This window comes from Mirounga leonina, unplaced genomic scaffold (assembly GCF_011800145.1).
Source record: "Mirounga leonina isolate KUSES-001 unplaced genomic scaffold, KU_Mleo_1.0 Mir_107, whole genome shotgun sequence".
Lineage (NCBI taxonomy): Eukaryota > Metazoa > Chordata > Mammalia > Carnivora > Phocidae > Mirounga > Mirounga leonina.
The window spans coordinates 3835908-3852123 of record NW_023270233.1 but is presented as its reverse complement, the minus strand read 5'-3'; the positions used below and the strand labels follow the sequence as shown (position 1 = coordinate 3852123).

The 16216-nt window shown below is 38.0% G+C and overlaps 1 protein-coding gene and 1 long non-coding RNA gene across 2 annotated transcripts in view; one reads left to right on the top strand and one right to left on the bottom strand.

The window, feature by feature from the left end:
* LOC118018648 overlaps positions 1–10512 on the top strand; it is a 43357-nt gene extending 32845 nt beyond the window's left edge. Inside the window, exon 3 of the long non-coding RNA XR_004681444.1 lies at positions 10479–10512. This is a non-coding gene — a long non-coding RNA (uncharacterized LOC118018648). The remainder of the gene's footprint in view (positions 1–10478) is intronic.
* LOC118018639 (myopalladin) overlaps positions 1–16216 on the bottom strand; it is an 86691-nt gene that overhangs the window by 52384 nt on the left and 18091 nt on the right. The window contains exons 3-4 of the mRNA XM_035017357.1: positions 4564–4739; positions 1895–1946 (exon numbers count right to left, since the gene is read on the bottom strand). Coding sequence (XP_034873248.1) covers positions 1895–1946; positions 4564–4739 — 228 coding nt within the window. The remainder of the gene's footprint in view (positions 1–1894; positions 1947–4563; positions 4740–16216) is intronic.

Here is a 16216-nt window from a genome sequence, read left to right as displayed (position 1 = left end):
GATAGCAACCCCTCTAGTTAAAAGGCTCCTAGTCTTACTAAAGGTATCAGTACCCACGCGTGTCAGGAAGCAACAAAGTGCTGGACTTGAAGGGATCTTGGGGTCTGGGAGATAGGACTCCCTTCCATATCCTATAGGGATAGATGACTTATGACAAGATGGGCTTCCTTTTTGTCCAGTTGTTACCTTCCTCTGCCGCAGCTTCTTCATCTTTAAAATGGGGAAATAACAATTCTTACTTCAGAGGGTTTTTGTAAGTGTTAAATAAGGTAATTCATGTAAGATGCTTAGAGCAGTGTTTAATATCAAACATGATGTCTATGTCTATGTCTGTATCTATCAACTTTGTACAGCCATAGGGGCGGGGGGAAGGGACGCCCAATAATGAGTGATTGAATTTTTTCCCAGACAAGAAGGATGGCATCTCAGAAGCAGAATTATGTAGTGATGCAGAGGCTATCAGTGTCCCCAAAGCATCCATCTTCTTCTTCTACAATAATAGAATTCCTGATTTCTTTACATGGCTATTCCAAATAAAGTTTGCATTTCCTGACCTTCATTAAGCTAGGTGTAGCCATACGACTACTCTCTGGTCATGGGATATGAAGGATAGTGATGTATGTTGATCTAAGAGAAATGACCTTAAGAAGGGGGTGGGGAATGGCCCTTTATTCCTTGCAATCTGAGACTAAGATGAGGCTATTCCTTAAAATGAGTTGAAGCTGGAAGCCAGCTGGAACCCAGTGAGTTGTAGAGCCATTCTACCAGCCAAATCCATATGTTTATGTAAATGGGAAATAAATATCTGTCTCATTTAAGTTACTGTCATTTGGGGTGTCTATTACACAGAACTGAAGCTAAATCCTAACTACCAAAAGTAGATTTAAAGAAAATAATCAACCGAGATATTTCATGCTTATTTAAGTTTGTATATCATATCTTGCTTATTCAGGTTTGTATATTCCAAATGTTGCTGTTTGTTTCAGGTAATCTTAGGGAATGGAATTTGCATCTGTTTCAGGTCCCATGCCTTCTGTCCACAGCTTCCTCTGCCTGAAAATGCTTTTTCCTTCCTTTTTTTGAGGGTGTCCACCTACTGTTCTTTTAAGACTCAACTCAAGGTCACCAACTCTGCAAAGCCTTTCCTGATCTCTCATTCCCTCCCCAACCAATTAAGAGATGTTTGTGCCAAGTCTGATACACCCTGCCCATGGTTACATCATAGTCTATTACACTTTATTACTCTTACTGTCTATATGCTTGGTATACATCTCTTGCTATATTTGCTATGTATTTTCCTCTGGTAGACTGTGAGCCTCTCAAAGGTAGGAAGCATCTGATTTTTCTTATTAACCATTGTGTCTAATGCAGTGCCTGGTATAGAGTAGGTAAGTTGATGTTTGGGGAAGGTAAAGAATGGATGGATGTAACTTTGTTCAGTACTCAGTGTAATTGTTCAACAAAAAGGTTATGACTTATTCAGATCACTCACATATATAATTTAGGGTAACCAGGTTTTGTGTCCTTTTGAATACTATTATTTAGTCACAAAACATGAATTTTTTTTGGAGCACTGGGCTATTTGCTTTTTACTCTGTAGTTGTAAGTATGATATAGTATGATGATATAAGTGTGATGATAGGTGATACCTCATTTTTAAAATATTGGGAATATAGGGCGCCTGGGTGGCTCAGTTGGTTAAAATATTGGGAATATTAAAATTCTTCTTCTAGGTAAGACTTAAAACAAAAGAAGTAGAGTTCTCCAAATCCACTCAATATTTATTTTTTGAGGTCATATCCTGGAGCCACACTTTTCAAGTTCTACTAAACCAATCAGCAGCTTTCTCAGGCTCTGAGGTTGCTAAAGCCATAGGATAGAAAATTAGAATTACCGATTCATCTCTTCCTTGTTAGGGTCCCCTTCTGAGTCAGAAGAAGAAACCCCTGGAAAAGTAAAAACAAGACATGAAATCTTTAAGATGATAATTTCTTAAACTAGTTCCTAGGCATTTGAAGGCCTATAGAACTTCAGACCTAGATATGAACTCAGTGATTTCCTACACTAACACCCAATCTTACAGATGAGAAACAGACCCTAAGGAGTTGAAGGGCTTGTTCAAGGTCACATGGCCAGTTAGTGACAGAGTTCAAATTAACCGGCCTAAATGCCAAATGTCCTTGTATATAAAACACCTGCTGATGCCTCTAACAGAGCAGTTTTTGCAGATATTTTATGCTGTCCATAAATCCTCTTGCTCTTGGCCTACACAGATTAGATAAAAGGAGGGATTACATTGGATTCTAAACATTGTAGGTGTAGGTGGATGCTCTTCCGCCCAACCCTAATATTAACAAGTCATATTTCATCTTGGGAGTGTTGGTGTTTGAAGCTCTGTTGCCACAAATTTAAAAAATCGGCAATCCAATCTCAGCACTGCTAGCAAAGCTTTGATCTCGGATTTACTTCTCAAGATAGTGAATTCCAGGAAGGCATAACTGAGCTAAATCTGGAGGTATTTATTGTACTCCAAAAATTTGAGGATAAAAACATACAACACACTTCTACCCCATGCACTATTCATTATTATCATTATTCATGCATCTACTCAATGAATGTTTATCAAATATTCCCTATATATTTGGTACTACATAAGGTATTAAAGATACAAAAAAGAATGAGACAGTCCCGCTTTATAATCTAGTTGGTGAAAGAGAGTTTATACTAAAATAATACAATATTTAAGGGCTAAAACCAAGGCATACATAAGGTATCATAGATGATAAAAGTGCTAAAGAAGAGTCCTCAGAAAAAACTCAGAGACGAGATAAAATGGAACAAAAAACTTAGGTAGATATATAAGGAACACAAATTGATTTCTTCCCTAAAATTAGTCATATAAGTTTGGTGCTGATGTAAATGCCTGTCCAATGCTCCCAAATGGTCTCCCTGCTTCTACCTTTGACTCCATGAGGTATATTCTCAATCAGGAGCCAGGGTGACCCCATTAAAAGCTAAGTCAGATCATATCACATTTCTGCTCAGAATCCTCTATAGCTTCCCATCTCCCTCAGAGTAAAAGCCAGAGTCCTTAAAATGACCTACAAAGACCAACACGATCTGTTCACCTGCCTCCTCCCACCTCTACCCCATCTTGAACTTCTGACTTCATCTATTATTTTTTCCTTGTTTCCTCCCTCCAGGCCACATTGGTTCATCTCTATACTTAAACACAGGCTCACTCTTACCTCAGGGTCAGGGTACTACTGATCTCTCCACCTAGAGTGGTTTTCCCTTGAGTATCATTGTGGCTCCCTCCCTCCCTTCCTCCAGGTCTTCACTCATATGTCACCTGATTAGTGAGGTCTTCCCTGACCACCGTATCTGTAGATCTACAGCCCCCCTCCCCCCACCCACACACCCATGCATGTGCATGCTTACACAAATATACATATGTGTACTTCCTATCCCCCTTTTTCTTGCTTTCTATTTCTTCTGTAGTGTTATATATACTGTGAGATACAGAAAATACATATATTAGTCTCTGCCCCTAGTTCCCAGCACAGAGCAGCTAAAACTTGTAATTTCTTAAGTCATGAGCATATCTTGTTCTAATATTTGTCTTTGAACCACACGGGGCTCTTAAAACTTATAAATTCTTAAGTGATAAGAGCGCAGGAGCATCTTTTGTTCTAATGAGGTGACTCTGGATGGCTCCTAAATGGGGGCTGGTCACCAGAAAGACCAAGCCATGATTAGAAGCTTGGAATTTTCAGCCCTACCTACCATCCTCCTGAGAAGGAAGAGGGGTAGGAAATGGAGATGGTAATTGATCATGCCTACATGGGGAAGCCTCCATAAAAATCCCAGTAGCATGGAGAGCTTCTAAGTTGGCAAATGCATCCGCACTGGGAGAGTGACACACCCCAACTCTACGGGTACGGAAGCTCTTGCACTCTGGACCTTCTCAGACCTCACCTTATTCATCTCTTCCTTTGGCTATTCATTTGTATCATTTATCACCTTTAATAAACTGGTGAATGTAAGTAAGTGCTTCCCTGAGTTCTGTGAGCCACTCTAGCAAATTAATTGAGCCCAAGGAGGGGGTTGTGGAAACCTCTAATTTGTAGCCAAGTGAGACAGAAGCTGTAGGTAACCTGGGGGCCTAATACTTGTGATTGGCATCTGAGGTAAGGTAGGAGCAATCTTGTAGAACTAAGCCCTTAACCTGTTGGATGTGACACTATATCCAGGTAAATGGTGTTAGAACTGAGTTAAAGTGTAGGACACCCAACCCCACACACCACACACAGGTTAGAATTGGTGATCAGAACCATTTCATATACTTATCATATTACATATTTTATTTATTTATCTCAATTTTTTTTGGTCTCTCTCATCACAGTGTAAATTCCATCTGTCCATGAACCTTTGTCTATTTGGTTCATTACTATTGTCTCCACTGCCTAGAAGAGTGTGTGGTATAGTAGGCCCTCGATAAATATTTATTATAAATACATGTCTTACCAGTAAGGGCCATGTTCTAAGAATATTTTGTTTTACCTTCTATATAAATCTCAGCAGAGGTTGAATCTGTCCCATAGATGTTAGAAGCAAAGCAGGAATAGCGTCCTGTGTCTTCTTCAAAGGCTTCAGCAATGGTCAGTGAGTGCAGATTTCCTGCCTGGACAATATGAATGTCTGGGGAATTTTCAAGCTCCTTGCCTTCACAGTACCACCTGCAAAGAAAGGAATATTGCACATGACTGAAGTGTGAAAACTAATTACATAGATGCTCCAGATGTTCTCTAAGAACAAAACTGTGACAACTTAGAATCAGGACAGTAAATGGTATAATTTGATTGTAACAGTGAGAAGAGTTGGCAATATTCAAATAAAGTGTCAGTATTGACACTTTATTCAAGAAATTGGGAAATGGCCTCTACTGAGAATGAAACAACTGAGTGGGGTGCCTGGGTGGCTCAGTTGGTTAAACGCCCGACTCTTGGTTTTGGCTCAGGTCATGATCTCAGGGTCGTGTGATCAAGCCCTGAGTTGGGCTCCATGCTCAACAGGAAGTCTGCTCCTTCCCCTGCTCTTGCACTCTCTCTTTCTCTCTAAAATAAATAAATAAAATCTTAAGAAAAAAAAGAATTAAAAAAAAAGAATTATACTACTGAGAGAAGATGGATGAGAAAGCAAATACAGCCAACCACAAAGAGCAGGGTCTTTGAGGAGGAACTTGGCTTCTCCTAAAAAGATGTAGCTTTCCATACTATGCATTAAGTAAGTGCTCCTTTGCTTATTTGGAGAGAACCTAAGGGATATTAAAAGTTCATGAGGTTGAGTGCACTCATTCTCTACTATGAAATTATATCTGACCTAGCTAAATGAAAATTATTTTGTTGGGTTACTTGAGTCATCAGAGTAAGGGTCATATTCTTCAGTAGTGGCCCAACTTTGGCAAATTACCTAAGTATGTTTCCATAGATTATGGTACTTCATTTTGATTCTATATCCTTGAAGTTAGAAATTTTTATTATAGTTTTTTGGCCAAAAATTTACATAAAATAATACATACAATAATGTTTAGGGGCTCCTGGGTGGCCCAGTTGGTCAAGCATCTGACTCTTCATTTCTGCTCTGGCCATGGTCTCAGGGTTGTGAGATCGAGCCCTGCAACAGGCTCCATGCTCAGCTGGGAGTCTGCTGGAGATTCTCTCTCCCCATCCCTCTCCTGCTGCCCCTCCCTGCCGCTTGTGCACATGCCCTCTCTCTCTTTCAAATAAATAAATAAATCTTAAAAAAAATAATGTTTAAAATGTGGAGGTGCATAAGAGAAAAAGACATCAAAACTACACAGAAATACAATTTCTCATGTTACACATTAGCAAAACTCTAAAAGTGTGATGAGTGTCATCCACTGTTAGTAGGAATGCAAAATGGCGCAACCCCTATGAAAGGAATATGGCAATATCTGCCAAAATTACAGATGTGTTTATCTTTGGACCCAACAATTCCACTGGCAGGAATCTCTCACACAGATACACTTGCATGCATACAAAATGACAAATGTACACATTACTCATTTAAATAGTGAAAGATTGGAAACAACTTGAGTGTCCATCACTAGGGGTCTTATGAAATAAACTATGGGACAGTCACATAATGGAACACTATGCAACTATGAAAAGAGATTGGGAAAGATCACTATGCATTGATACGGAAAGAGCTCCAAGATATATAGTTAAAATTTTAACAGGAAGGTACGGGATAGTGAACATGGAGTGTTGTGTAAAAAAATGTGGGTTGTTATGGGTTGAATTATTTTTCCCCAAAAGATATGTTGAAGTTCTAAACACCAGTACTTGGGAATATGACCTTATTTGGAAATAGGGTCTTTGCAGACATAATCAAGTTACAGTGAAATTACTAGGATGGGTCCTAATCCAGCATGCATGGGGTTCTTTAAGAAGAGAAAAACTCTATGTGAAGACAGAGACACACAGAGAGAATGGCATGTGATGGCAGAGGCAGGGATTGGAGCGAGGCTGCTGCAAGCCAAGGAATGCCAGGAACTGACAACCACCACCATGAGCTAGAAGAGACAAGAAAGGAGTCTGCCCAGAGTCTCAGAGAGAGCATAGCCCTGGTGACACTTTGGTTTTGGACTTCTAACCTCCAAAACTAAGAGTTTATTTTTACTCAGTTTGTGGCACCTTGGTACAATAGCCCAAGGAAACTAAAGCAGGGGGCAAAAAATAAGGTATAGTCATGTTGTTTGCATCTGCATAAAGAAAACTGGAAAGATTGAAACGAAAATCAAAAGTGGCTCCCTGGGGTGCCTGGGTGGCTCAGTTGGTTAAGCGACTGCCTTCGGCTCAGGTCATGATCCTGGAGTCCCGGGATCGAGTCCCGCATCGGGCTCCCTGCTCGGCAGGGAGCCTGCTTCTCCCTCTGACCCTCCCCCCTCTCATGTGCTCTCTCTCTCTCATTCTCTCTGTCTCAAATAAATAAATAAAATCTTAAAAAAAAAAAAAAAGTGGCTCCCTATTGGGAAGAAGGGAAAATAAGGTGGATGAAGACAGATAGGAGCAAGACATCTCAGCCTACCCCTTTTTATATTGTTTTCATTTCTTGAAGTAATAATTATTCATCAACATCATAATAAAAAGTGATTAGGTGGGGAGGTGTTACCACTATTCAATGTCAAAAATTAAGGAGTCCTGGCAATTGCTAATCTTTACCGTAATTTCAGATCTAACCATTCGGTGTTTTAATCCCTCCCTCCCACTATTGATAAAGCAAGATTCCAAAGCAAACTCACCCATTCAACAACTTCTCAACAGTGAAGATTTTCTCTACTTTTGCCTAAATTTGTCATATTTACCCCAACATTCAAGTCTCTGCTCATGTTTTTCTATCTGAGATTCTCTTCCTCTGCCTTTCAGCTGCTGCAAAGGTAACTCATCCGTCAGTTTGGCTCAGATATCACCTCCTATACAAAAAACCTTTTACCATTAATTCTCAATGATTGTTATTTTTTTCTAACTTCACTTACTTTTTTCTAACTTCACTTTTTTTTTTTTTTTAAACCTGTACTATGTCATGTAAGGCTTGATGATGCATTGTCTTTATTATTCTCGATTTGGGGGATTTGTCTTCTCCCACCAATTTCACCAGATTGTAAATTCTTTGAAGGTAGGGAACTGCTTCATATGCTCTTGCAAGCAGGCACAGCGTTTTGCACAGTTCTCTGTATGTTCTCTCCTTTGGCCATCTTATCTCATCCCATAATTTCAATTATCACCTCTATTTGGGATTACATCCAAATGTCTTTCCAGCCCTGGCTTCTGGATACCTTCTCCTGCCACTCTCTCTTCACTATGTTCCAACCACATTGGTCTTTTTTCTACTCTGTGAACACATTAAACTCTTCTCCTTGTTAGGATTTTTGTTCTTCCTGCAATCCTCTTCCCCAGATCTTTACAAAGACAGGTCCTTCTCATCAGTCAGGCAGGCCTCAGCTCAAATGTCCCATCCTCGGAGAGGCCTTCCCCGACCCTCTTCCTAACATAGCACCTTTATCCTCAGACCCTCTATCATACTACCCTCTTTTGCTATCTTCACAGTACTTGTTATCTGAAATCAGTTCACTTTGCTATTTTTTACAATCCACCACCACTGGATTGTAAAGTGTCCATGACAGGACCTTATTAGTTTTATTCACCAGTGTAATCCCAACACCTACAACAGTGCCCTGACACATGGTAGATACTCAGAAAATATGTGTTGGATTGTTGAAAGACCAAATGATAGAAAGAATTGACAGTTAATATTTTGTAAGAATTTTGTTATTCATCAAATTCTGTGCCAGTTTTTGATCTGCTGTGACAGCATTATATGTAACTGCTGAAATGGGTTAATAAATCTCCTAGGCATGAATCTCAATAAGACCCAAGGAGCTTACGGGGCGCCTGGGTGGCTCAGTCATTAAGCGTCTGCCTTCTTCTCAGGTCATGATCCCAGGGTCCTGGGATCGAGCCCCACATCGGGGTCCCTGCTCAGCGGGGAGTCTGCTTCTCCCTCTCCCACTTCCCCTGCTTGTGTTCCCTCTCTCGCTGTGTCTCTCTCTGTCAAATAAATAAAATCTTAAAAAATAAATAAATAAATAAATAAATAAATAGGGGTGCCTGGGTGGCTCAGTTGGTTAAGCAGGTGCCTTCAGCTCAGGTCGTGATCCCAGAGTCCTGGGATCGAGCCCCGCATCGGGGTCCCTCTGCCCCCCGCCCCCTGCTCATGCTCTTGTTTGCTCTCTCTCTCTCTCAAATGAATAAAAAAAAAAAAATCTTTAAATAACATTGTGATATGATTATATTGAGGCAGTGAAGAAACAGAGGTGTTGCTTTAGTCAAGGGGTGCTGAACCCCCATCTTCTGGATCAGAAAGTCAATGGGAAATAGTTAACATCAGTATGCCAAGCAGTAGTGGTACGAGCATATTACGGCAGCTCTCAAAGTATGGGTCACTTTCTATGAAGACAAAGCTATTTTTATATAATATTAAAGTATTATTTGCCTTTTCACTGTGTGGATATTTACACTGACGGTGCGAAAGCCACAGTGGGTAAAACTGTCAGTGCTCCAGCCGTGCAAAAAAAAAGGCACTGCCAAAAATTGACTTGTGGTCGCTGTGTTCCTCACCTCCACACTCACCGTTAAAAAAAATTTCAGTTTCATTTAAAAATGTCCTCAGTGAAGCAGTACAAATAATTACTTTTATTAAATCTCAACCTTGAGTCCATATCTTGTTAACATTCTGGGTGGTGAAATGGGAAGTAACACAGAGCATTGCTACAGGATATGGAAGAGCACTTGTGTGATTTTTTTGAGTTGAACTAAGCATTAAATGCGTGGAACAATATTTGAACTTGTAAGAGCGACTGACAAATTACGGTTATTCAGACTTGGGGGTCTGGCAGATGTTTTCTCACAAATGAATGAAATAAGCCTGTTGTTTCAAGTAAAAATAACTGATACCTTTGTTGCCAATGAAAAAATTGGAGCTTTCAAGGAAAAATTAAAGTTTTGGAAAACTTATATCCCCTACTGTGAATTTAGAGCTTCCCAATACTTAAAGACTTTTTGATAAAATCAGATGATGATATTAACACATGTGCTTTTTAAAAAATATTAAATAATAAAATGTGTCAACATTTGGAAAATCTGAATTACTCATTTTCCAAATTACCAATGCATGATATTATCCATTTAAAGTTCAAGATGGACAAAGGGTTTTAGTACAGCAGAGTACAAAAGTTCCATTGGTATAGTTTCAGGTTTCACATTGCAACTAACCTTTAAAAAAAACCACTGCTAGCTGAATTTTGATGTGGTACCAACAGGAATAGCCACATTACCTGAAAAGCCTATTGAAATATTCTTCCTGTTTCCAGTTACGTATCTGTATAAGGCCAGATTTTAAAAATTTACTTCAACCCAAACAACATATTACAACAAACTGAGTGCAGAAACAAATATGAGAATCTAGCTGTCTTCCATTCAGCTAGACATTAAAGGGATTTGCAAGAAATGTAAAAGATTGCCACTCTTCAGGGCGCCTGGGTGGCTCAGTTTGTTAAGCGACTGCCTTCGGCTCAGGTCATGGTCCTGGAGTCCCGGGATCGAGTCCCGCGTCGGGATCCCTGCTCGGTGGGGGGCCTGCTTCTGCCTCTGACCCTCCCCCCTCTCATGTGCTCTCTCTCTCTCGTTCTCTCTGTCTCAAATAAATAAAAAAAAAATCTTTAAAATAAAAAAAAAAAGATTGCCACTCTTCTCACTAAATTCTTTTTCTGGAAAATACGGTTATTTTTCATAAAATTATTTATATTAGCATGTACATTATTGTTATTTAAGAATGAATAAGAAATGCCTATTTAAAACATTTCTCAATTTTCATTTCAAATATAATAATTACAGGTGTAACTCACATAGACAAAATCGCTTTTGGGCCTCAGTAACTTTTAAGACTGTAAAAGGGTCCTGAGAACAAAAAGTATGAGAACTACTGGAGTATGATTTGGAAATCTACAGGTAAATAGATGGGAAACTGCAAAAAGACTCGAAATTAGTCTGTTCTTTAATGTTATTTGACTTTTTAAGCACCGTACCTGTATTAATTTGACAAAGCAAATAGAAGTAACTATTTCAAAACAAATACCTTCCCTTATGTAAACATTACAAGGTTACCTCATTTCTTTAGTTAATGTTTTTCTTCCTTACCAAAATGAGAGTGGAAACATCTAGAGCAATTGGACAGCCAGGAGGCGATAAGTGGAATGGTTCAAATGCCCAAACTCTCCGTCAGAAGTGTTTGTGTCCTACTCAGATGGCAAGGAAAGCTTCAACCCGTCCCAAAGAACAATCAGTAACCGTCACTCTGACTTGAACACCGTGACCCACTCAGAAATAACGCACCCGTCAGGCTGCCTTCTCAAAAAATGTATTAGACTTTATCCAGCTCCCCTGAAGACTTTGGAGGGTAAGGAGAAAAATACACTCTCTTCAAACATCTATCCATGCTGGGGAATGCTTTCATAGAAATGCCCTGCCCAAGGTGCGCGTCTTAGAACGCCGAAGCTCATGACACCGAATGACAGTGGTGCCAGACGTGATTCATGGCTTGGCGGAAATGAGTCAGTGATCTGGGAAAATAAGGCAGGTCCAAATGAAAAAGAAGGACCTGGCTTTCGTGCACTGAGGATAGCTTGCCAGATCTGCTAATTTGGGTAGCTACCAAGCCTGGGAATGAAGACACTTGAAGAGACACATTTTTCAGATCTAACTGGATTTTTGGTTACTGCTGTTAGGTTACGATTTTATCAAAAATATGGCTTGGATAAATGTTATGACTCATTGCTTTAGCACATTAACAGCTTCTAAATGTAATTTGAATGTGTTATTCTGACTCACCTGCAATAATGCTCATTAAGAGAATGATTACTCAGAGCATGTCTTTAGCCCTGCCCCAGCCCTTCCAATGTCCCTATCCTACCTCCTATTATTGCCTCCCCATGTTTGTTTCCTTTACTAACCTATCTATCACTTATAATTGTACAGTGGTTGGTAGGTTTGTTTACTATTTCTGTCCCTTACTGAACAGGAAACACCACAGGGTGGAGATAATCATGTTTGTTTTGTTTATCACTTGTTTACCTGGTTCCTAGCAGTGTCTGGTACGTCAGAGCTGCTCGAAAAAATGTTTGCTGTATGGATATTAAATGAATGAATTCAAATTAGGATTATCAGAGCCTCAAGCCTGTGTTGTTTTCAATTTTCAAGAAAGTTTGGGGGCTAAAAAAGAACTTTCCTTGAATTGCCTTTAACCAGCTTTGTCTAACAATGCCTGATCTCCTATGTGAAGGGTTGTAGGGCCTAAAATAGACAAAAGTAGTATAGTCAGTTCGTGACATCCTTAGCCCTCTCCAAGCATTAGAGTGACTCTTCCCTAGGCAGAGTGCACTGGGCTCTGGAGTATACGGGACAATAAGATAATAGCAAACATTTTCTAACAAAACTTAAAGTTATGTTGGATTTTGCAACACAATTCGGTGTTTTGTATGTCTTGTTTGCTACTGAGTTAACTCCAGTGCTCATGGCCTGTGGCTGTATTTCAATCATGGGACTGTGGGAGTACAAGGGAGAGGATAGGCCTATGCTTGAAATTTTATTTTATTTTATTTTTTATTGTTATGTTAATCACCATACTATGCTTGAAATTTTATTAAAATTTACTGAGTTCTTCCAGGTGGAAACTTCTTGGTAACTTAAGAGAAACATAAATAAGCACTTGGTTAGTATCAATTTTAATAATGAAAGTGAGAATTAATAAAGTGAAAATGAAAACAATTCCTAAAATAATTTTTTAAAGGAGTAAATTACTTTGGGTAGGGCTGACTGGAAACTTTTTATTGTCCTTTTCTAGAATACTTACCTTTTCTTTTTCTCATAGTACTTATTACTAAATTACTACATAATTTAATTATTTATTAAATTTGCTGTTTATCATCTATTACCTTCACCTCAACTAGAGTAGAATATGGCAGGAAACTTTGCTTTATTTACTAATGAATTTCAAGTGCCTTGAATAGTTCTTGATGCATAGTGAGTGCTGAATGCATTTTTATTGAGTGAATGAACAAATGAACATATTAAATTTTTTCATTTTGTTGATGCAATATACTTGAATCTTTGCAATATTGTATATTTTAAAGTATAATTTTTTCTTTTCTTCTGTTTTACTATGTTAATCTTTCTTTCATAATAAATTCAATTTGGAACCACTTTGATGGTGTTGATTTTGTTTACCCCAAGAATTTAAGTTTGGCTTAACATTATAAAATCAATATTCTTTACCATATCAAAAGAATAAAGGGAAAAATCGTACAATGATCTCAACAGTTGCAGAAAAATGTTTTATAAGATTCAACATCCACTCATGATTTAAAAAAATCTTAATCTTCCTAAACAAAACAAACCTACAACAAAATCTTATGTAAGGGTGAAAAATGGAAAGTATTCCCTTTAAGATTATAAACAACACTAGAATACCCACTGTCACCATTTCTTTTCAACATTGTGCTGGAGGGCTTAGCCAGTTCAGTAAGTCAGGAAAATGAAATATAAGATACAAGACTGGAAAGGAAAATCACCCCTCCAAAATCTATAGAAAATCTCTAAAATGCAGCAAGGTTGTTGGTTAGAAAAACCAATATACAGGTGGGTAGGAGGGTGGAGTAACTGGGCGATGGGCATTAAGGAGGGCACTTGATGTGATGAGCACTGGGTGTTACACGCAACTGATAAATTATTGAACACTATACCTGAAACTAATGATGTACTATATGTTGGCTAATTGAATTTATATTAAACAAAGAAGGGCACCTGGGTGGCTCAGTTGGTTAAGCGACTGCCTTCGGCTCAGGTCATGATCCTGGAGTCCCGGGATCGAGTCCCGCATTGGGCTCCCTGCTCAGCAGGGAGTCTGCTTCTCCCTCTGACCCTCCCCCCTCTCATGCTCTCTCTCTATCTCATTCTCTCTCTCAAATAAATAAATAAAATCTTAAAAAAAAATAAATTAAAGAAAAAGAAAAGAAAAAATATACAACAGTTGATTGCATTTCTCTATATAACAATCATAGAATGTAATTTTTTAAAAAGCTATCATTTATACAGTATGAAAATAAGATTCTTATGGATAAATCTAGCCAAAGATTTGTAAGACTCAGAGAAAAAATTATTTAAGCTTATTTTTCAGGTAATCTAAATAGGTAGATGGAGAAATATACTATGATCCTGAATATGAAACCTCAGTATTTTATTTTAAAAAAGATTTATTTATTTTGAGAAATAGAGAGAGAGAGGAAATGGGTTGGGAGTAGGGGCAGGGGGAGAGGGAAAGAAAGAATCTCAGGGTGACTCCCTGCTGAGTGCAGAACCCAATGAGGGGCTCGATCTCACAACCCTGAGATCATGACCTGAGCCGAAACCAAGAGTTAGACGCACAACAGACAGAGCCACCCCGGCGCCCTGAAGCCTCAATATTTAAAGATGTCAAATTCTCCCTGAATTGATCTACAAATTTAATGCAATCTCCCAAATCTTAATAAATTAAAAAATTCTTATGGAATTTGACAAGATGATTCTAAAATTTATATTGAGAGCAAAAGGCCAAGAAGAACTAAAATTCCTTAAAATGAAAAAGCTGGAAATAAGAATTATGAAAACTCTTTTGCAATGAGATAAATAAACCAAGGAAAGGAATAGAAAGCCCCAAGCTAAATCCACGTTTATGGAATTTTGACTTATGATGGAGCTGGCATTATAGATCAATTGTTATTGATGAATATACTTTTCAATAAAGTGGAGCTGAAACAGTTGGTTATCCAATCTAAAAATAACTTAAATGGATTTTTCTGCTTTACACCATACACAAAAATCAACTTTAAATGGATGAAAAACTTAAATGTGAAAGACAAAATTATAAAACTTTCAGAAGACACTATATAAGCATATTTTACTTTGAGGTTAGGAAAAATTTTTTAAGCTAGACACATATTATAGAAACCAAAGCCATAAAAAAATTAATTTTACATAAAGTTAAAAATATCTAATTATAAAGATACCATAGAGAAAATAAGAAGGCAAGTCAAACCAGGAAAGGATATTTTCATAATATATATGTCAATATGTCATATGTATCTTAATCATATTTTTTAAAGTCTTACAAATCAATAAGAAAAGAACAAATTGACAGAAAAATGAGTGAAAGATGTAAAGAGGCCCTTCATAGAAGTGAACCCTGAATGGTCCATAAACATATTTTTAAAAATTCTCAGCTTCATCAATAACTACGGAAATGAAAATTAAAATCACAACAAGATAACACTTCATACCTATCCGATTGGCAAAAATTTAAAAGTCTGGTAATATCCGTATTGGCAATGATGTAGAACAACCAGAACTCTGGTTGTTGGCGGGAATGCAAGTTGAAAGAATTCCTTTGGAAAAAATTGGTGTTATTATGAAGTTGAAGTTGTACAGACTCCCTCAGCAATTCCATATCTAGACACACTCATGTACCAGGACAATATATTAGAATGTTTATAATAACATTGTTCATCTTAGGAAAAAAACTAGAAACAACCCAAATGTACATCAACAATACAATCCTCTAGCCTTACAGTGAAATGCTATATAGTGATGAAAGTGAGTGAATCAGAGTTACATGCAACATCATGGATATAGCTTTTGGAGAAAAAAATTCAAGCAGCAGAAGAATATAAACATCATGATTCCACTTACATAAAAATTTTAAAATATGTAAATTTCACTAATATTACGTTTTTAAACTTTTTATTATGGAAGCTGTCAAATACACACAAACTAGAGACACTGTATAATGAACCAACATGCACATATCCCTTAGCTTCAACAAATTATCAACAAATGGCAAATGTATTTCTTTTCTATTCTCCACTTTTTCCCACCTTGAATTATTTTAAAGTAAGTCCAGGATTTTGTGTCATTTCACCTGTAAATGCTTCCATATCAATATTGTTTAGGGACGTAAAAATCTGTTGTAAAACTATGAAAAACTCTTGACAAAAATTTAAAGAGAAAACACAAGATTTGAGCCAGTGGTTACTTCTGAGAGGGGAGGGAGGGATAGGATTAGGAAGACAGCAGTCTTAAAAATAATGGTAATGTGGGCACACAGATGTTTGTGCTATTATTCTTATCCCATGAACACACACACACACACACACGCACACACACTCTTCAGTACCTGTTCAAAATATACTTTAGAAAACAATTCAGACAATTCAGTCTGGCGATCTGTGTCCACTTTGGGAGTATATATGAAGTCAAGAGACTGATTAAAGGAAGTTGGTAGGCAATGGCAGGAACTTCTATAGAAGCCCTTGGAGAGCATGACTTATAGCCTCTGGAGTCTGTGGGGGTACAGAGGCTTATGCCCAATTCTTGCCACAGAAACTCTTAAGGTGAAAGGATATTTGGTATTGCCCAAGAGGGAAGGACAAGAGAGAGGGCTTCAATGCCTAGATTTCCAAAGTTTATGGGGGAAAGATGTGGGTTTTTCCCATGGACCAAATGGACACCACAGAAACTAGACTGGTGTTCCACCTCAAAACAGA